The following is a 21,649-nucleotide window of genomic DNA, read 5'->3' as shown; positions in this document are numbered from 1 at the left end:
TTAGTCTTAGTTTTAGTTTTTAAGGACGTGAATTACAGATATTGCCGAGTTATTAGAATCATCAAAAAAGTAATTAATTAGAAAAATGAAGCCGTAAGCAAAAAAAAACAAAAAACAAGCTATGAAATTAAAACAAAGATTTTACCGGCAATGTTGTTTCAATTAGTTAAGTATTGTTAATTTTAGTTTTTATTTGGTCTTAGTTTTATACAAACCTTTAGTTTTTATCTTTATTTCAGTTAACAGTGTTTGTTTTTCACTTGTAGTTTTGGTTTGAAGCTTAGCTTTCCATCTACCATTACTCCGGTAAGGAAAACTCATTAAGTTTAATTAATTTATGACCATTTCACAATATATCTAGCCGCAAACTCAAACACAGTGGGTTTAATTGAAGAGTTTGCAATCTGATAAGACTGCACATAAACACCTCCAGTGAAAATGCTATAAATTTCTCCTGACTTACCCAAGCACAGCGGCAAGTGATCGATGGTATGTTTAATCTATCTGCCTCTGATGTGAACACTTTAACACTGTCACACCTCTGAAATAATGTATCCAGTGAGTTAAACTGCTGACGTTAGGGGAAAGATGGACTTGTTTTTAGCCTGTTTCTTTATATTTGAGCCCTCTGTTCCTGCGTGAACAGAGGACCCTGTGAATTGCAGATCCTATTTATGCATGAATGCCAGGACCGCACAAAAGTCCCTTGCACATGACAGTTTCACACAATGCTCACCACACGAATCTAAGCAGTGTGTTGAGGTGAATGGGGCACATGCTAGGAAGAGAGCGAACGCAGACACTAGAACAGTCTTTGCAACACTGACAACTGGCAGCTGCAGCAGAGAACATACTGACTTACACCTACATGGACACATAAAAAAAAACTCATCTTGGACACTTTTTCTTGCCTTAGGACCTTGGATAATATCAAAACACGTGTTTCAACTATTATATATATATATATATATATATATATATATATATATATATATATATATATATATATATATATATATATATATATATATATATATATATATATCGATTTTCCTTTTTTGCAGCTGGCTGCATTACAGACAGAGCTCGTCTAGTCTTTGTTTGGTCAAGAAAATTGTAAATGTTGTCACTTAACTAAACTCAAGGAGGATTTATAGTATCTTTCAATTGCACTTCATTCCCAATAGGGAAAGGTGTTTGCTATTTTTCTTTAAAAATAAAGATAAAATATTTGAAAATATTTATTCCATTGTCTTTTGTAGTTTTACCAAAAAAATCGGAATCGAAATCGAAAATCGGGTTTTCAGAGAAAAAAAATCGGGATTTTATTTTTGTCCAAAATCGCCCAGCCCTAATATATATATATATATAGATATATATATAGATATATAGATATGATTAAAGCTTACAAGTAACCTCACGTTGTGTCTGATTCAGTGTTATGAATTAGATTAAATAAATAAATAACACCCACAGCTATTCCATAAAGAATGACAATTAAGTATTTTGAAACTCTGCTGATCTCTATGTCAATGTCCATGGTTGATCTTCGCAGCAATGTGAACAAAATGTGCCTGTCACATCTATAATGAGTGAGAAGACATTACACTGTGGTCTTCATAAAATGGCTTGTGCGGAGCAGATTTACTGCATTCTCCACAGACCCTGAAAGTCAATTCTAAAGCTATTATCATGTCACAACAACCCTGTAAATAATTATTCCTTCATGACAGAAAGCATTCATGACATTCTGGCTACTCACCATAGTAAAGCTGTGGTATCAAACTAGTGAATCCAAAATCACAGTGAAGCTGACAGAAGACTGTAAAATTGACTTAGTAATACGCACAACTATCCATCCATCCATCCATCCATCCATCCATCCATCCATCCATCCATCCATCCATCCATCCATCCATCCATCCATCCATCCATCCATCCATCCATCCATCCATCCATCCATCCATCCATCCATCCATCCATCCATCTATTATCTATACCTGCTTTATCCTTTGCAGGGTTACGGGGGTCTGCTGGAGCGTATCCCAGCCAATTTCAGGCGAAAGGCAGGGGTTCACCCTGGACAGGTCGCCAGTCCGTCCATCGCAGAAAACTACTAAGTGTCAAAATGGAAACTAATGGAATTTTAATTGAGTTACATTGCCTAACTTTACATGTCAATATTAATTTTACAAAGAAATGTTGTCACTTTGCCTTATATTGATGAATTCTGATCAGCAGGAAAACCTAATCAGAGTACAGGGTAAAATTAAACAATACGTAAAGTTATTCCACTTACGTCTGAATTCTTCAAATGATTAAAACAAACATAATTTTGATAAGCAGATGAAAAACCAAAACAATCAAAAAAACATGAGATGTCAGATACTTGTTTACTTAAGGAGAGAGGCGAATAAATTATTTATTTTACAGCAGATACAGACTATGTATTATGCTCAGTAGCCTATCTATCTATCTATCTATCTATCTATCTATCTATCTATCTATCTATCTATCTATCTATCTATCTATCTATCTATCTATCTATCTATCTATCTATCTATCTATCTATCTATCTATCTATCTATCTATCTATCTATCTATCTATCTATCTATCTATCTATCTATCTATCTATCTATCTATCTATCTATCTATCTATCTATCTATCTATCTATCTATCTATCTATCTTTACTACAGTATGCATGGGACAAGATCTGCAGTGGGACTTTTCCTAAATGTACCTCAATCTCTACACATGAACAGAACATTACATTTTTTCACAGGACTTACTACACTCCTGTTCGCCTCCAGAAAATGTTCCCTGACACTTCCAACCTCTGTTATAAATGTAAGACACACAAAGGTACATTTATCCATTTGTTTTGGTCATGTGACCACATCCAGATTTTCTGGAAGGGGGTTCACTCTGTAATCCAGGAGGCCACTGGTAAACAGCTCTTGCTGACTCCTTCTTTCTTTTTACTTAACCATGATGCTCCAGACAATTTTTGGACACAGACACCAAATCTCTGTTGATAATTATTTTGTTCCTGGCTAAAAAATGTATCTTGCTGCCGTGGTCCACTCCCCAGGTCCCTACAGTCGACATGTGGATGTCACAGATTTCTGCTCTTATTCCTCTCGAGAAGTTGACTCATGACCTTAATCACAAATCGGACAAGTTTTGGAGGATCTGGGAACCATTGCACTCCTTCTTACAGAAGCCTTAACTCAGCTTCTGCGCCTGAAGGATGAAGACTGCCTATTTTTTCTTTCACTTATCCCATGTATGTGCTCTTCGTTTACCTGTCTCTTAATTTACCTATTTTACTTAATAATTTTATGCATACATACTGCGCAGCGCTTACTGTTGGTTTGGGGTGGGGTTTTTTTTTCTTTTAATTTTATTTTTATGTTTAGTTGTATCTTATTTTGTTCTGTTCGTACCCATAAAATTGAAAAACCAATAAAAAAAACAAAAAAACATAAGAAGCAGGAAAATTACAAAAAAACCCCATATTTTTTCATAATCTATCAGTTTATGTACTATATATGTGAGGATATTTGGATAGATAATTTTACTATCTATCTATCTATCTATCTATCTATCTATCTATCTATCTATCTATCTATCTATCTATCTATCTATCTATCTATCTATCTATCTATCTATCTATCTATCTATCTATCTATCTATCTATCTATCTATCTATCTATCTATCTATCTATCTATCTATCTATCTATCTATCTATCTATCTATCTATCTATCTATCTATCTATCTATCTATCTATCTATCTATCTATCTATCTATCTATCTATCTATCTATCTAACTTTCACCAGACGTCTCATGAACCTTCAATTTGAGTTCAACGTCAAAAAATCAACAACAACACTGGGGGGTGGGGGACCGGAAGTTGAGGCGTTAAAGTAGAGCAAAACAAAAATAAAAATACACTTTTCAAGTAAACATCACACACTGATTCCAATTAAATCCACCACGAATAAAAAACCGTTAAAGAACAAATCCGAATGTTTGCCCAATTCAAACAAAATTAACGCCCGTATTGGCCGACCCCCCCCTCCACTTCCCGTAATGGTACGCCCCGCCTTTGTGACGTTTTAAAAAACCCAGCAGGCAGCGGCGCTAGTTGGCTTTACTACTCAGACAAGAAAATCCCTCGTTTTTGGAGGAAGAAAGGAGCACAAGGAGACCCGAGGAGCGTTAAAAAAGGGGCAAAAAGGAGCAAAAAGGAGCGTGAATTACGGCTGGTTTCCCCCCCTTACTACTCTAAGCACCATGGCTTGCGGAGCGACGTTAAAGCGGTCGATGGAGTTCGAGGCCCTGCTCAGCCCCCAGTCCCCGAAGCGGCGGCGGTGCAGCCCGCTGCCGGGGACTCCCGGAGCCCCGTCCCCGCAGCGCTGCAGCCTGCGCCCCGCCGCCGCCGACAGCCCGGCGCACGCCGCGTCCCCCTCGCAGCCCGCCCTGGGCGGCGAACACAGGCTCACCCCAGGTAAGGAGATCCGAAGGGGCTCGGAACTGCGTTGTTTAAAGCCGGAATTATGGTCCTGCGTTGAATCGACGCAGAGGGGGCTACGGCGTAGGGTACGCGGCGACGCGCACCGTTTACGCTGTATGGTCTGCGTCGGTGTAACGCGGGACTATAAATCAGCCTTTAAGGGTGGGTGTCATGGAGGGGGAAGGGGTTTGGTTTGGGTGGAGTGGATATGCAGGATCATTGGGAGAAAACCATGATTAGGCTCAGTTTACTACCTCCAGAGTAGGTTTTTTTCAAAAAGAAAAGAAAAATTTTAACTATTCGTCTTCCTGGCCACATTACTGAGTTGGTTTAAGGTAAATGGATGCAGGACTTCTCCCTGCCTGGGACATTTTGCATAAACATTACCCCCAACCCCCAACAGCCAAACCTTTACCAAAACCGTCAAACAATTAGATCATTTGATATCCTAACGTCGTAGTTTTCAAATCTGTGATGGTTTAAACAAAAGATCCGGCATGTTACAGGCTTTTCCAGCAGACAAATGGCATCACAGCTGCAGGCACATCATTGCATGGGAGCTTCATTAGGAGCTAATGTTCCTTGGCTCTAGTGCCACAATTGTCTTTACTGAAGTGTGTGTGTGTGTGTGTGTGTGTGTGTGTGTGTGTGTGTGTGTGTGTGGGGAGGGGGTGTTACCATTATGCACCACAACCATTTCTTTCCCTCCGCAAAGCCTGGAAGGCACTGTTCATTTCCTTTATGTCTATACTCTTCTTTCCCATTGAATGGGGCCGTGAGGCTTGGACGGGTGTGGGGAGCAAGATAATTACTCGGAGGTCTCTCCACTGGAATCCAGTGGCTTATTGTTGGTGCAGTTTAGAGATTTGGCAGCAGTGAAGCCTAATCGGTGTGGTTTTTTAAAAATAAATAAATAAAAAAAATTCAAATTAGTCATTGTGGGATGTCCTTGTGAATTTTTAATCGCATTATCCAAAATTAATTGATAATACTTTTTAAAAGATGCATGGTTGAGGTTGCTAGGTAGCTTGTAGTTAAATGTGTTACCAATTTAAACCATGGCTGCGTCCAAAATTGCATACTTCCACCCCAATGAGTATGAAAAATGAGTATGCGAGATTTTTTTAGTGCGTCTGAAACATTAGTACGTACTCAATAGTAGCTCTATCCATACTCATTCCTGAGAAATGTATTAGTGTGGATTGATGGACACTAGCCGAGCAGAAACTTCCCACAATGCAATGCAGCGGTGTTTGGTTGATAAGTGATACGTATATGTCATAACTATAAGATTAAGTATAACAATATTATTATATAATATTAATATTATAATATTCGTATATAATAATATTATGTCATCTTGTTTCGGTCAGGATAAACTGGAAAGAGCGGTGCTGCTACTGCCGCTGTGGCACGTCACTTCCTCCCAACGGCAGGAAGTGACGTGTGCGCTCTTAACAGTACGTCCGAATTAATGCACACTACTGATATTTACTCAAAAGTGTGCCGAATGTTAGTATACTTTTTAGTATCTACTGTTTTAATATGGCATTTCGGACGCACCGCATGTTCAGACACACTTTTTAGCAGTTTTCCAAATTGTTGTGTTGTACAGACTAAACATTAGGCCTGTGTTGAAAAAAATTGATTTTCCGATTCTAAATCGATTCTCATCAATTCCTAAAAATCGATTCGTATGTCTAAACATTTTTTTTTTATTTATTACATTTTCGCCCGGTGAACTTTAATCCCAGTAGTCGCGTCATTTAATTCACACATGCGTGTGGTGTGAAACTATCAAACAATGAACATGGCGTCTTAGAGTAGCCTACTAGTATTCATATGTTGCATAACTACAGTCATATAATTCAGGCAACAGCTCAAAAAACTTTTTTAATAACAGTTACCCAAATCAATATCGAATCAAATCATGATAATCGATTCGGAATCTTAAGAATCGGAATCGATCGATTCTTGATATTTGAATCTACCCAGCCCTACGCAATATTCTTTTGTATTTTGGAGTTTTGGTCTCTTATTGACTCAGTTCTACGTGATTGATTGATTTTGGTGACAGGGGATCATACGCTTTACCAGACTCAACTCCTGACTTGTCTGTCTCGTCTTTATTCAGCAGTTGCAGCTGTCGTGTAAACATTATGAGGACAAGTCTTTGTCTCATTGTTAATGTTAGACTATGATAAAGATAACTCCAAGTGGATCAACCTGGTTTGCTCACCTGGTTCTTTAGAGCTGACAGTTTCTTTCCATCCTTTCATTACCTCAAACCTGTTTTGATATTGGATGCTTTTAACAAGGAGGCATGAGTATGCTTGCCTAAGATCAGCAAAAATCAGCTTGGCGAGTCCAAGCAGATTGACTTTTATCCCCGCTGTTCTCTGTACAATGCTTCATGCATATGCATTTGTTGTCCTGCTTATCTGGGCTTCTCTTTTCCCCTTACCTCATCTCTTGTGCAGTCCTCCTTTTGTAGCTTTAGCCTTCTTTCATCCGCTCCTCAGAAATACCAGGGGCGCTAGATACTTAATCAGCCTGTAATGTGTTGGCGAGCCTCGTATATTGCATCTCTGACATGTTCCCACTTAGGCATTGGTGAGCATCAATCAAACAGTGGCTTAATTCCAGTATGGATCATTTGTCAGCAACCTCTTAAAATGTTTCTGCAATGTCATAATCTGTCTTAAAATCTGGTGGTTTGCACCTGGCTTTAGAGATTCAGTGTTTGCTCCACAATATACAATAAATAGGAGTTTTACTTACCGGTACTTACTTTTACTTCTTCAACATCTCACATGGACAATTTTTGTTTCGGGAAGCTGTGAGTCTCTGGCTTAATGATTTGATTAGTTAATCTGTCAATGAGTTAATACATTATTATTTTGTTAATAAATTATGTGGATGCACCCACTGAATTTTTCTGTCCCGATTTTGATTTTCCTAAAGATCTGACGTACTGATACCCATTTTGTTCAATTGTATGAGTTTTGTTTTCATTCTTAAATATATAACGTTTTCTTTTTAGATGACACAATGTTAAAAATGAATTAATAAAAAATAAAGGCTGGGAGAGGTTCAACCCTCTTTACTCTGCTACATCTGTTTTAGCCTCCTGATGTTTTGTTGCCACCTAGCAACGTTGTACTCAAAAATGTGTCGCTGTTTTTTTTTTTTCCCCCATCCATGAGTTTTTTTTTTTTTCTTCATAGCACTTCTACACCATGTGGCACTTGAGCTTAATAAATACTATCAGTGAAATTGCTCTAAATTCCTTTATTGGTTAGTACTTTCTAAACGCAGCATTAACATAAACCTCCATGTTTTTGACATCTGTTACTGAACGACCAACCTTAGTACTGTATATACTGAACAGATAAATAAAGAAGTGTACTTTCAAACATAAGATTTTAGTGTTTGCTGGACATGCCTCTTACAAACAAATGAGGTTGAAATCAAGAGTAAAACAGGTTTTTTTGTTTTGTTTTGAAGGCACCACTATCTTTACCTGGCTTTTTGACTGCTGCTACTACTACTACTACCGGTACTACTGTCATTTAGCAGATGCTTGTATCCAAAGCGACTTACATCTGAGAGAACTAGAGATGCACCGATTGTTCGGTAACCGAAATTGTTCGGCCGAAAATGGCAAAAAAACACTCTCAGTGTTCGGTGGAATAAGTGGGAAAAAAAACGAACAATTAATAACGGCGTTGTAATATAAGGAAATAGACTGGCCGCTCCCCTAACGGTTGCACACCACATAAATCGTTGGCCAACCAAAAAGTAACCACATAAGAATTTTACGTAACATTCACCAGGAGGTGGAACCAAAACAACATAATGCTAGGAAATTAAAAATGTTCAGTTTTTTATGTTCAATAAATATTTTGTACCTTGTAATTTTGTAAGATATTTTTTTCTTTAAAAAGATAAGATAAGATATTCCTTTATTAGTCCCACAGCGGGGAAATTCGCAGTGTACAGCAGCAAAGGGGATAGTGCAAGACAAGAGACATCAATAGAAATAATAATAATACAATAATAATATCAGAGTATGACACACTATAAACAGTACTGGTATATACAATAATAATAAAAAATACTGGTATATAAAATAAGATAAGAGCATGCCTAAATCAAATTTATTTGATTTATGCAATGGTGAAAAAATTGGCAAAATAAATGAAAAACTGCGAAGAACCATGTTCGGTATTGTTCGGTATTCGGCCAAGTATTTATTATTATTTTCGGTTTTGGTTTCGGCCACAAATTTTCATTTCGGTGCATCACTAGAGAGAACATCTGACTGGCTGTGGATTGTTTTGTTTTTTTTAAAGCAAAAGTTACTTGCTTTTAAAATTTTTAGCTTAAAATTATTTGCTTGATATGAAGAGATTCATTTTTATGTCCTTGCTGCTGCTCATTCTGTCTTAGCCATTTAGCTGATATTTGTGTGGAGTCTCTTTTGACGTTAATAATGTGACTATGTTGCAGTGCATCTTTGACATTAGTTGGCCAGGCTGTGTGCTCTGACATGCACGTGTAGCTGCTCAAGTTAGAACTTCAAGAATCCACCAAGCCTCTAGTGCATTTAATTTCAGCAGCTCTAACTGGATCAGACCATACCGAATACAAAGTCGCAGTCTCAGGGATTTGTGTACTTCAGGCATGATGTCCAGATACTGGTATTATGCACTTGAGGTGAAACAGCCCCCTGCCCCCTCCCAGTCACTACAAGACTGCCTTTCTGATGTAGTTTGCCAGGTGAAAGCAGTCTTGCATTTGCGAAAAGGTCAGCTGTCGTCTCTCCTACCCTGCTCTAACCACACAAGCTTTCCAGTCAGGTTTACTTTGTCAAAAGAACGGCTTTGTCTGCTGGTGAGAGACGGGAATCTTACAGTGTCTAGATATCCTTTGGTAAATGCTTCAAAAATTTAGATGGATCATCCACTGCTGTCATCTCTACCTCATTATTTAGCAGCCAGTCTGGACCTGTCTTTAATAAAACACTCCCAAATAAGAGATGACGTTGTTGTATATTTTTTTTTAACCGTGTGTTATTTAAAAGGCAAACCTTGCTGAGTTCTGTCAGGCCACATCTTGTAAAGAAAGGTTACCAGGTCAGGACTGACATGGGCTTTGTTAAACCCCTTTTGAAAAGTATGTATTCAGTTCTTATGCAGCAAGTTTCATTGTTTGTGTTTTGATTTCTGATGTGTTCAAACTAATAGCAGTCATCCTTTCTTAGATTTTTTTTCTTCTACCGTTTCTTCAAAAAGGTAACTTGATCCAACACAGAATACATTAGTCCTGTACATGTGGGGCATGCAAAACTTCCACCCCCACCCCACAATCCTTTTAGCAGTGGATGGTGAATTGAATCGGCTTTGTGTTTTCCTCTCCTTCCATGTCCAGCACTCCCTTGTTGTATTCACTGCGAGGCTTGTGTCTAAGCCTTTTTAGATGAGGCCATCTCCACTGTGTCCCCCTGGCTCCCGGAAGTCTCTGTGATTGATTGCTTGGCCTGGTTTTGGCAGGGTAATTGTTGCCAAGCAACGCAACTGTTGAGCTGCTAGTAGTTGGCAGAGCTGGAAGTTGACGCACAGCGGGAGAGACATTTCACTTTTCAGTCAGGTGGACACAGGAAGGGTGGTATTCTGTCATTAGTCATACAGTCATGTAAGCAATGGCTTTAAAATCTGGAGGGCCAGCCTTTTTAAAGAATAGAAAAGAGGAGGAAAGTAAAAATACTGCCCTGCGTGTCTTTCAAAGTTCCCTCATCCTACTGAATATTTTTGGACAATTTTAACTATAATTTCAGCCTAAACCACTGAGAAATAAATAGCTAGTTGTTGAAGAATAGGAAGGAAAAATAACCAAAAATCTTATTTTCAGCTCCAGGGTCCAAACTGCTTGTTAACCAACTTGACTTGGCTGGAATTCATCTTTTGGCATTAACACGGATTACCGACTAGGTGTTTTCCTCTGTTTGCAGTGGATGGTGTTTGCAGGGTTTCCGCGGGGTTTTAAAAAGTATTAAAAAGTGATACATGAAAATTGCCAAATTTAAGGCCATTAAAAGTGTTAAATTCACTGTCAGAGGTATTATTTTTTTTTTAAATTGGTATTATTTTTTACCTTTTACATTTTAAGCAGTCTATTTTATTGTCATTCACAAAGGGAAATAAATGTGAAACATCTGGTCAACATCAATGAGTCTATAAATCTGTTCTGTATAGTGTTCTATAGGTCAAAATCTGTATTAATGTTAAAAGGTCAGTGATTAACACTTAATGTGACAGTTTTTTTTTTTAATCTGAAGGTAGTGAGAAAGGTATTAAATTGGTATTAAATTTAACATAAGGATTGCTGTATAAACCCTGTAAAAATAATACTTTCAAAGTTCCCTCAACCTACTGAATATTTGTGGACCATTTTAACTATAATTTCAGCCTAAACCACTGAGAAATAAATAGCTAGTTGTTGAAGAATAGGAAGGAAGAATAACCCAAAATCTTATTTTCAGCTCCAGGGTCCAAACTGCTTGTTAACCAACTTGACTTGGCTGGAATTCCTCTTTTGGCATTAACACGGATTACCGACTAGGTGTTTTCCTCTGTTTGCAGTGGATGGTGTTTGCAGGGTTTCCGCGGGGTTTTAAAAAGTATTAAAAAGTGATACATGAAAATTGCCAAATTTAAGGCCATTAAAAGTGTTAAATTCACTGTCAGAGGTATTATTTTTTTTTTAAATTGGTATTATTTTTTACCTTTTACATTTTAAGCAGTCTATTTTATTGTCATTCACAAAGGGAAATAAATGTGAAACATCTGGTCAACATCAATGAGTCTATAAATCTGTTCTGTATAGTGTTCTATAGGTCAAAATCTGTATTAATGTTAAAAGGTCAGTGATTAACACTTAATGTGACAGTTTTTTTTTTTAATCTGAAGGTAGTGAGAAAGGTATTAAATTGGTATTAAATTTAACATAAGGATTGCTGTATAAACCCTGTAAAAATAATACTTTCAAAGTTCCCTCAACCTACTGAATATTTGTGGACCATTTTAACTATAATTTCAGCCTAAACCACTGAGAAATAAATAGCTAGTTGTTGAAGAATAGGAAGGAAGAATAACCCAAAATCTTATTTTCAGCTCCAGGGTCCAAACTGCTTGTTAACCAACTTGACTTGGCTGGAATTCCTCTTTTGGCATTAACACGGATTACCGACTAGGTGTTTTCCTCTGTTTGCAATGGATGGTGTTTGGCATCTGCTGTTTGCACAAGATATGGCTGCTAACTCGCTCACTGTCTGAAATAACATCGATAATATCTAGAGGAGTTTAAAATGATTGCTAACTGTAAATCAAACTCACTACAGCTGCTTGGTCAGCATAATTGGAGCATGTTTATGTTTCATAAATACTGAAGGCAGCATGTTTTCTTGGAGTATAATAGTACTTTGATACCATCCAATCTAAAATGTCCCAGTTTAGCACCGGTACTTGATACCCAGCCGTACTCTGCAGGTGATGGTTACAACACGGGTTGTACGTGCTGTCGGAGCAGATCCTAAACAGAGGTTAGGGGTAGGGATGGGCGGTATGGACTAAAAAATGTATCACGATTATTTCTGGCATTTATCCCGATAACGATAAAAATGACGATAAAAAAAATACCAATTCAACTCCACCTTTTTAACTATGAATCTATCTCGCTCTCAGATCCGCCATGTTTGTCATCAACGGGAATTTTTCTTTCTTTCTTTCTTTCTTTCTTTCTTTCTTTCTTTCTTTCTTTCTTTCTTTCTTTCTTTCTTTCTTTCTTTCTTTCTTTCTTTCTCCCTTCCTTTCTTTCTTTCTTTCTCCCTTCCTTCCTCCTTTCTTTCTTTCTTTTTCTCCCTTCCTTCCTCCTTTCCTTGTTTCCTTCCTCCTTTCCTTGTTTCCTTCCTTCCTTCCTTCCTTCCTTCCTTCCTTCCTTCCTTCCTTCCTTCCTTCCTTCCTTCCTTCCTTCCTTCCTTCCTTCCTTCCTTCCTTCCTTCCTTCCTTCCTTCCTTCCTTCCTTCCTTCCTTCCTTCCAAAAATCAGCTTTACACAAAAACATCATCAACGGGAATTTATCGTTATTACCGCGTCATGACAAATTCTTATCGTGAGGAATTTTTTTGACTGTATATCGTGAACGGTAAAATATCGCCCATTTCTAGTTAGGGGATATAACTTCTTAGGTCTGAGTCTTACTGTAATTGCTGTAAGAAAGGAAATACATTGATTGGCAGAGCCATGAAGTCAGAATACTGGCTAATGCGTTCCTGAAATGATCAAGTTTAGTGTATGTGCAGCATCTTCAAGCATAGTATTTTTTCTTTGCTTTAATTTATCCAGTTGTGGCTTTTTGGGTTCTGCATTGTTTCAATGTGAGATTATATTTCTGCTTTTGTATAGATTGGCATCAAAGCTATATGAAACATCGTAACACTAGCTTCAGTCTTTGATTTGATTTATTTTATTGTTGTACATGTAAAAAACAACACATGTAAAAAAACAACAGAAGTTTAAGAAAACAAAACAATGAATTTCATCCTTTAACACTTGATATCTTAATTCAAAATCAAAAAAGGAGTAGGAAGAAGTGTAAACTTATTTAGTTCTACCCCCATTCACTAATCATTTAAATATGATAAATACTCACACACTGTACTCACATTGCTAAATAACATTATTGTTATTATACTGTAATTATACATACATACATACATACATACATACATACATGCATACATACATACATACATACATACATACATACATACATACATACATACATAGTTGAATATTTCTATATATTTTTACACACGTGTCCATATAAATATTTATATAAATATACTTATTTACACTACTATACTGTCTCTATTAACTGCATCTGCTCTGTATCTATGTATATATCTACTTACACACATAATCACACACATATATATATATATATACACTCATGCATACATACACGTATAATTAGCTGCCCATTTCTGTACATAAATATAAACAGATCTACCCATTCACCCATTAGTGTTATCTGCAGACCCCTAAAAGCCACTAAACCCCTCCCTCTTTGTACCTTGTGAAAATCATGTTTTTATATTTGTTTTTAAACTGGTTAATGTTTGGACATTGTTTTAATTCTGAATCCATTCTGTTCCATAGTTTAACTCCACTGACTGATATAGAGAATCTTTTCATTGTTGTTCGTGTTCTGTTCTTTGTTGATGACATTGAAGGTTGATGTGTCACTTCATGCTATTTTGATGCAACAGATCTAGTTTGTCGTCAAACCCATGATGACTGTGTTCTCTCTGTAGTGAAATGGCTCGTTAAGTATAAGATGCAACCACATCACGTTCACGGCCGGGTCACCTTCATCAAGAAGAGCATTTACTTTAAGGTCACCTGTTCAGCAAGGTGCAGGATTGTAGGTAACAGTCCTCCCTTTAAAACTCTGCCTGGGAGAAAATGTTGCTTCAGTGTACAGCCCAAGCAAACTCACAGATGAGCAGGCCGATGTGGTCGCATGACTACTCATCCTCCCTCCACCCAAGATAAATGAGGCACGGTTCCCCAGATAGAGGTGCACCGTGTACACGAACTTCACTCCCTGTCTAAATGGAGAAAGATAAAACAACTCTGCCGTGTTTGGCTATCAGCTATGTTTGTTTTCTTTCCCAGGAGTTGTGCGGACAAGTCTGGTCACAGTTTGTTTTTGTAACCGTTAAATGCATACACTCTGGTTTTCAAATTCTCAGTCATTTAAGTGTGTGGGCTGTAAAACTAACATCACGTTTCTGTTGCATTGTTTTTTTGTTTTTGTTTTTTTAAAGTCCTTTTTTGTTTATAATTACAGAACTGCAAACAAAGCAAAATCTAAAGATTAAAGGGTCATTTGCAGAAAGCAGTTTAAGATTATATTTTTTTTTCCTTACAGATGCTAAATGTACTCGTTATTTCTGTGCGTGGTCTATTGATTTTTGGTGTGTGCATTAAGCCGAGGTGTGTGTAAATTAATTGACCATATTTGGGCAGCTGTTTTATTTTTTTATTTTTTATTTATTTAACCTTTATTTAACCAGGCAAGCAAATTAAGAACAATTTCTTATTTACAAGTGCAGCCTAGGGGGGTAAGGGGAGGGAGCTAAGATGAAAAAACAAAGTTATATAAATACACAAAAAGACATTAAAACACAATACAAAAGATAAAACAAATAATCAAAAGTGTTGATACAATTGGGCAGCCTGGCCAAAAAATGTAAGTGTAGGACAACAATAAAGCTGGAAAATGTAGACTAAACAATGAGCTATTGATATTTTAGCATTATGGACTTGATCAGCACAGATTTGACAGTTTAAAGGCAATGAAATTTGGTGCATCAGTTTCTCAGGCCTCGCCACGTCATTCTACATTGTTTCAGTCATCTTTATTATTTTTACTTTTGGAATATCACAAAAACAGCTTGCCCGTTATTTACCAACTACCAGTGGACAGGCGTGCCAAAATTTGTAATGAAATTCAGCTGACGGAAGAGGAGACCGTAGGCCACTTGGTTTCCCAAAACTATGCACGGGGACTGACGTAATGCATGTCTATTTCAGTTCAAGTACTTCTACATCAAGATGAATTGCTTAACACTGAGAAGGAACATGCCTTTAGTGTATTATTAATCATAGAATAAAGAATCTTTTTGATTTTTATTTTATTTTTTTCTTTCTAATTACCTCTTCTCTGTTTTTGTGTGAGACAAGAATGAAAACATTGTTGTGAATGTGTGGAGGAAGAGAGAAATTAGTCTCCAGTTTACTTTACATGCAGACAAAGCCCTCAAGGTTTTACTTGACTACCTGGTAAAGAATGTGATTTATTTTCCATCTTAGCCGTGAGCCTTTCCACCAGCTGTAGTTTGGCACGAAGCCGACGTGGAAAAGGCTGGAAACAGAAGTGAAACAGATACGGTCACAAGATCAGTTTGTTTTAGGTCAGCTGTGTTTGCATGCGTTTTTACAGCTGCAGTAGCTGTTTTACTAAAGTCGGTGTTTCATCTACACCAATACTTCCTGTAATTTTTTTTTTTATGTCCTTGGTGGGTGAAGGGAGGGGGGAGAACGCAGGAAGTAAGAAGTGTTACAGTTTATCTGAACGCTGGCTGGTTGTGCCTTCCTGTAAAAGTCGTGTTTATTCTGGATTATATCCAACATTGTATGAATGCAGTCGGTGTAAAACTGAAAGAACACACTTTTTTTTTAAAGACATGATCAATGGTTTAATTTCTGCAATCACTCACTGTTGGAATTGTATTGTTGCAATACTCTAGGAAAAAATAGTGTGTGTGTGTGTGTGTGTGTGTGTTATGTGTGTGTGTGTGTGTGTGTGTGTGTGTGTGTGTGTGTGTTATGTGTGTGTGTGTGTGTGTGTGTGTTATGTGTTTTTTTTTTGTTTTTTTCTTGTCAAAATAAATCTTTAAATCTTGGAAAGAAAAGACGTCGAGGCTTTTAAGTGGTTCTTCATAGGGTCTCTGTTAAAATATTTTTATGTCATCATATTGTAGGCAGTAACGTGCATTAACAGATGTTCTCAGGTCCTGCTTGATTTGACTTTGTCCCTGGTTTCTTCCTCAGAGCAAATCTTCCAGAACCTCCGTCAGGAGTACAGCCGGATCCAGAGGCGGCGGCAGCTGGAAGGGGCCTTCAACCAGACTGAGGCCTGCAGCTCTAGTGACGCTCCCAGCCCCAGTTCCTCCATTAATGCTCCCAACTCCCCACCAGGTAGGGGGACTTTCCCCAATATTCTGCACACACCCATCAGCCGTCGGGGAATGCAAGTCCTGCCACCAGAGACGGTGTTTTGTAGTGTAATGATGATGTAGAAGCTGTCAGCGGCAGAGGAAAGTTCTGCTCATCAAACAGGCCACATGAAGTCACATTGCAGAAGAAATATTACCATATGCTAGCTTATTGACACCCACCATTTGTCCAAAACCAGTTAAAATATTTAGATGTAAACCAACAGAATTTTACTGCTGAGCCAAATGGTCATAAAAGCAACTGAATTGCAATTTCTGATATTAGATTTTTAGCCGTCTACACTGAATCTAACCCTTGTATGGAAATATAAGTTCAGTCTTCCGTTTTTATTAAATCTTAAAACAATACTATGACAAAATGCAACAGAGCACATTTTCATGTATTGATTATTGCAGAGGGGAACTCGTGGTATTTCTTGGATCATCATATTTAAAGGCATAAGAAATAAGACGATGTAAGTGGTTTAAAAAAAAAAGAGAAGATGACGCAATCTATGTGGTGCAACAGTAGTAAGAAAGCGGTAAACGTCTAAAGGCCCAAACACACCAAACTTCTGTCGCAACAATTTGAGCATCCACACTGCGGAGTGATCATGTTATGGAAACGGTGATACCCAACATGCATTGCATGTGTGGAGATGTTGATGTGAGGGGAAGGAGGGGAGAAAAGGACTTGCAAGAGTCGACAAGTGACTTCTGTGAATATTTTGTTTTGCCTGTTAACTGAACAATCAAGATCTACATCTGAGCAGAAGTTGTCTTTGTTTTCACATCACACCACATTTGCTGTATTTCGAAAGTGATTTCAAGCAAGGTACATCTTTTCAGAAGAGGAGGATTGATGTGGTACTGTGACTACCGCCAAGCATTGAAACTAATCTATTTCTGTATTGTAAGAACAGCTTTTGAAAAAGGGGCAAAATATGTCTCCTTTAACATGAGAGGCAGGCGGAAATACAAGAATAAAAGTTCTAAAAGGACAGTCTTGTGGCTTTTTTTTTCTGTCAATCATTGAAGCAAAGCGATCCTAACAATATTGTTTGTCACTACCGATGTTATGGCTGTGCCCTTTCAGCTGGTCAGTATTAGGAACCACAAGATGACACCCAGACAAATTAATCTGGGATGGATTTATTTACAAATATTATTCTTTGAGGGAGCAAATGATTATTTTTCAAAATGACACTTTTAAATTATAAAATGATCGGAGGTGTAAATCCTTAATTTGAGTTAATGTGAGGTAAATTAAACTCCTGACCTTTTGTGCAGCTATGCAACATGGTCTTGTCACTATGACTGTTCTGAGACTTATCCGGCATCTGAAACTTTCCTCCTGGCACTGCCACCCACCACTGTGATTTATACTCTTCGTTTTTTTGGCCAGTAGGCGGTGTATAATAAAAAGCTGGCTCCACTTTCTGTTGGACAGACACCAGAGACTTGAAGGGACTTCAACATTACTGCTGCACAGCTCTGATGGTTTTGCACAGAAAACAAAGCTTTAGATTTTGGCCCAACACAGAGAGCGTTTTTTTTTTTTCTTCTTCTTTGTGACTTATTACTGCAGTAAAGATTTGACTCAGCCTTTTTAATAGCTGATCTGTTTTGACCTTCGCAGGTGCCTCAAGGAAGGACCAGCCCTCATTTACGCTGAGGCAGGTTAGCTTCCTCTGTGAGCGCCTGCTCAAAGACCACGAGGAGAAGATCCGGGAGGAGTATGAACAAATCCTTAATACAAAACTTGCAGGTAAAATTTGTCCATAAATGGAAAATAAACTTTGAAACTATCATTGTTTTTAATGTCATCACTGTTCATGGCAACAACTTTTTTTTAAATTGGCACAAAAGTGAAAGAAGTGCCCCTGAGGGATTAATGAGAAACATCTTGTGTATTTTTTGAGAATCATTACTGATGATGGTGCTGTGCTGGTGTTCATGGCGTTCTGGGTTTATATGGGCTTCTCGATGCCAAGGCACTAAATGGACACAGAATAGCACCTTGTTATAGCAGCGGGACCAAAGGGATCCAAAGGAGAAATGTCGTTAAGCAGCTTCAACAAAATTGAGTGCTACCGCGAGCAGCTGGGCATACAAGTACAGAAGCATTCTAGTTCAGTGTATTTACATCAAAAAGCCAGAGAAAAAGTGAAATTTTTGCAATATAGCTTCATTATATTGGAGAGGTCTACCACAGAGGTTTAAAGTTAAGGTGTTAACCAGTATATAATACCATTATAGCTAAATGCATTGTATTGCCACTGCCTTTAAGGAACAATTAAGCTCATTTAATGAGACATCTCAGTGGTGAAAGAGCAAGTTGATTAATGATTCTCAAACCGCCACGGTGCTAATCCCCAACACGTGTGAGCAGTTTTTCTTTTGGTTTCCCCTCTTACTAAATGCTGTACGGCTGGTGTGATACCCTAGCCAGATATTTACAAAAAGAAACAGGAATTCAACTGGATGCAAAATATTATTGCATAAGCACTACTTGTCTAAAAATTAATAATTCTCTCTTTCCAGAACAATATGAATCTTTTGTGAAATTCACACAAGACCAGATCATGCGAAGATACGGAGCCCGGCCTGCTAGTTGTAAGTACCGTTTTGATTTATATAATATTATGTTGCATTACAAGCGCCTGCTAAATGAGTGTGTTTTTATCTCTGTGTGCATTCTCACTTTGATTTCACTGACGGCATCACACATCTTGTGCGTTTCAGATGTCTCCTGAGCTCGTATCTGTGCGATCTCGGCTTCCTCTCGCAAGATGGCTGCTCTTCTACTGCCTCCTTCCACTTAATTTACATTTTATTTTACCCAACACGTCACTCTCTTCTCCTGTCAAATGATGTGGGTGCCATGGTTTATCTATTTTTAATCCAAAATTTGGTTTCTTACTTCCAAACTATTGCTGCTGGCCAAAAATTAGAAGAATCTGAAAGGTAAACTGTGTATAAATCCTGCTGTTTTTTTTTCTTTTTTTTTTTCTTTGCCCCCTCCTCAGTACGTTTGTTTGACATGCTGAAAAATCAGATGTTTGTCAAACTTCTTGTCGGCGCTGTAGACAAAGCTTATTGGCTTGTGATCATTCTGTATAACCTTCCAGCAGCTGTATTTAAAGGCTCCTGCTTCTCACCTCATCCCACACTCTTCCTCACCTGCCTTCTCACAACTCCTTACCTGAGAATGTGGATTTTTTTCCCTTTTGAAAAAAAAAAAAGAAATAAAAATAAGTTCTGTGATTTAAATTTCTTGTCATGAATCAATCATTTCAACTGTAGCACATGCTCATCACAAATGATTCAACTGTGGCCCTTCTGGTTTCGGTTTTAATATCAAGGTGGCTATACTAGGTAAATAAATGTGTAATGGTTAATTTTGAGAAAAGAGTTTTAGATAATGTAGCTCTGAACTGTTGACCTGACCTTGGTGTACGCTGAGAGGACTTCCAGCCCCCCCAGCGAGCTTGAACAGGATAAAATTAGTCTGGAAGTGTGTTTTGTCTACAGCACTTTGAAGGAAATTATGACATGAATACTTTATTACAGATTCAAAAGGTTCCATATAAAATACATAAAAATTACATCACACATTAAATTACATGCAAACATCTGTTCCAATGTTTCCATAGTCCAGATGTGTACCTTGTATCACTCCGTTTGATGTTAGGGAGTGCAGTTATTAGACAATTTTTTGACTCATGGAGTTGACACAAAAATGTAAACATAAAATTCCTCAGCAGAGCATGGAAGGTGGGGACATAACAATTAACAAAAAAAGTGCTTGCACTTGTCCATCTTGGAAGCTTAAGGAGGATCCTGAACGCATCATTATATGCTACCTGCAACTTGTTTAGCTTGGCGGTGGTATAATTACACCAAAGGTGAGCTTTGTAAAGAAGTCTACAATAGGCTCTGAATAGATTTACTTTAACATCAGCTGTGCACATATGGAGTCTACGGGCAAGCATCTTGGCCTGAGCATGGAGCTTACAGCACTGACGCTGGATGTCATCATCATCACATAGATCCTCATTTATGGTGTGACCCAAATACCGTACTCTCTTAACAACATCTAAGGGGCGGTCAGACAGTAAGAATGGGGGAAACTTTTGTTTCTGATCCTCCTTAGCTTTAACAATCAGAATAACACTCTGCTTAGGGTTAAACACATGTCATACTGGACTCCATAGCTAGAGCACACTTTACGCAGTTGCTGTAGCCCAGCACTGTATGGAGACATGATGACCAGGTCATCAGCATATATGAGGTGATTAATAACACTATCACCTATCATACATCCGGTCTTGCACTGACTAAGCTTCATGGAAAGATTATCCATGTAAATATTGAAGAGGACAGGTGACAAAATGCCAGCCTGTCTCACCCCATTAGTTACCGTACATGAAAAGGTGCAGATATACCGGTACTACTGCCCCATCTGACTTGCATGGTCTGTTGTGTGTACCAGAACTGCAGGATCCTTATCAGGTAAAGTGGGACACCACTCTCTTGAAGTTTGGAAAACAGTTTACCATGGTTGACCCTATCAAACGCTTTTGAAGCATCTAGGAAGCACATAAAAATGTTGGATTCTGCCATCTGTATTTACTACTATTTACTACTACTGCTTTTTTTTTAATTGAATACACTGGTGCATTTTGTATGAGATTAGAACATCTGAAGTTTGTAAGGAGATTCAGTCATCTTTTTGTGTTGAAAAATCCACTGTATACAGGACTGTCTCAGAAAATTAGAATATTGTGATAAAGACAGTTCTTTATTTTCTGTAATGCAATTTAAAAAAAAAAAAAAAAAAAAAATGTCATACATTCTGGATTCATTACAAATCAACTGAAATATTGCAAGCCTTTTATTATTTTAATATTGCTGATTATGGTTTACAGTTTAAAATTAAGATTCCCAGAATATTAAAATTTTTCGAGATAAGATATTTGAGTTTTCTTAAGCTGTAAGCCATGATCAGCAATATTAAAATAATAAAAGGCTTTTCAGTTTATTTGTAATGAATCCAGAATGTATGACATTACAGAAAATAAAGGACTTTATCACAATATTCTAATTTTCTGAGACAGTCCTGTATGTAGTACAATAAAAGAGGAAGAGGAAAGATATAAGGGGATCCATTGTTTTTAATTACGGGCTCTGCTGCCCCCTTGTGGTGTATGAGGTAACCACAACGCCTGAATGGAAGTAAAACTGGCTTTATTGCAGTTTTACTGATTAAGTAATTAACA

The 21,649-nt window shown here is 37.7% G+C and overlaps 1 protein-coding gene across 1 annotated transcript; it reads left to right on the top strand.

Annotated features, from left to right (window-relative positions):
- The first annotated feature begins 4,131 nt into the window (after positions 1–4,131).
- Positions 4,132–19,640, top strand: akirin1 (akirin 1). Its single transcript, XM_061717281.1, has 5 exons — positions 4,132–4,516; positions 16,204–16,350; positions 18,007–18,135; positions 18,912–18,983; positions 19,113–19,640. Exons 1-5 carry the CDS (start codon positions 4,303–4,305, stop codon positions 19,121–19,123), a joined length of 573 nt encoding a protein of 190 aa, XP_061573265.1. The 5' UTR covers positions 4,132–4,302; the 3' UTR covers positions 19,124–19,640.
- Positions 19,641–21,649: the final 2,009 nt, after the last annotated feature.

The sequence above is a fragment of the Cololabis saira genome, chromosome 3 (assembly GCF_033807715.1).
Source record: "Cololabis saira isolate AMF1-May2022 chromosome 3, fColSai1.1, whole genome shotgun sequence".
NCBI lineage: Eukaryota > Metazoa > Chordata > Actinopteri > Beloniformes > Belonidae > Cololabis > Cololabis saira.
The sequence above is the reverse complement of the archived record's forward strand: the minus strand, read 5'-3'. Positions and strand labels throughout refer to the sequence as shown.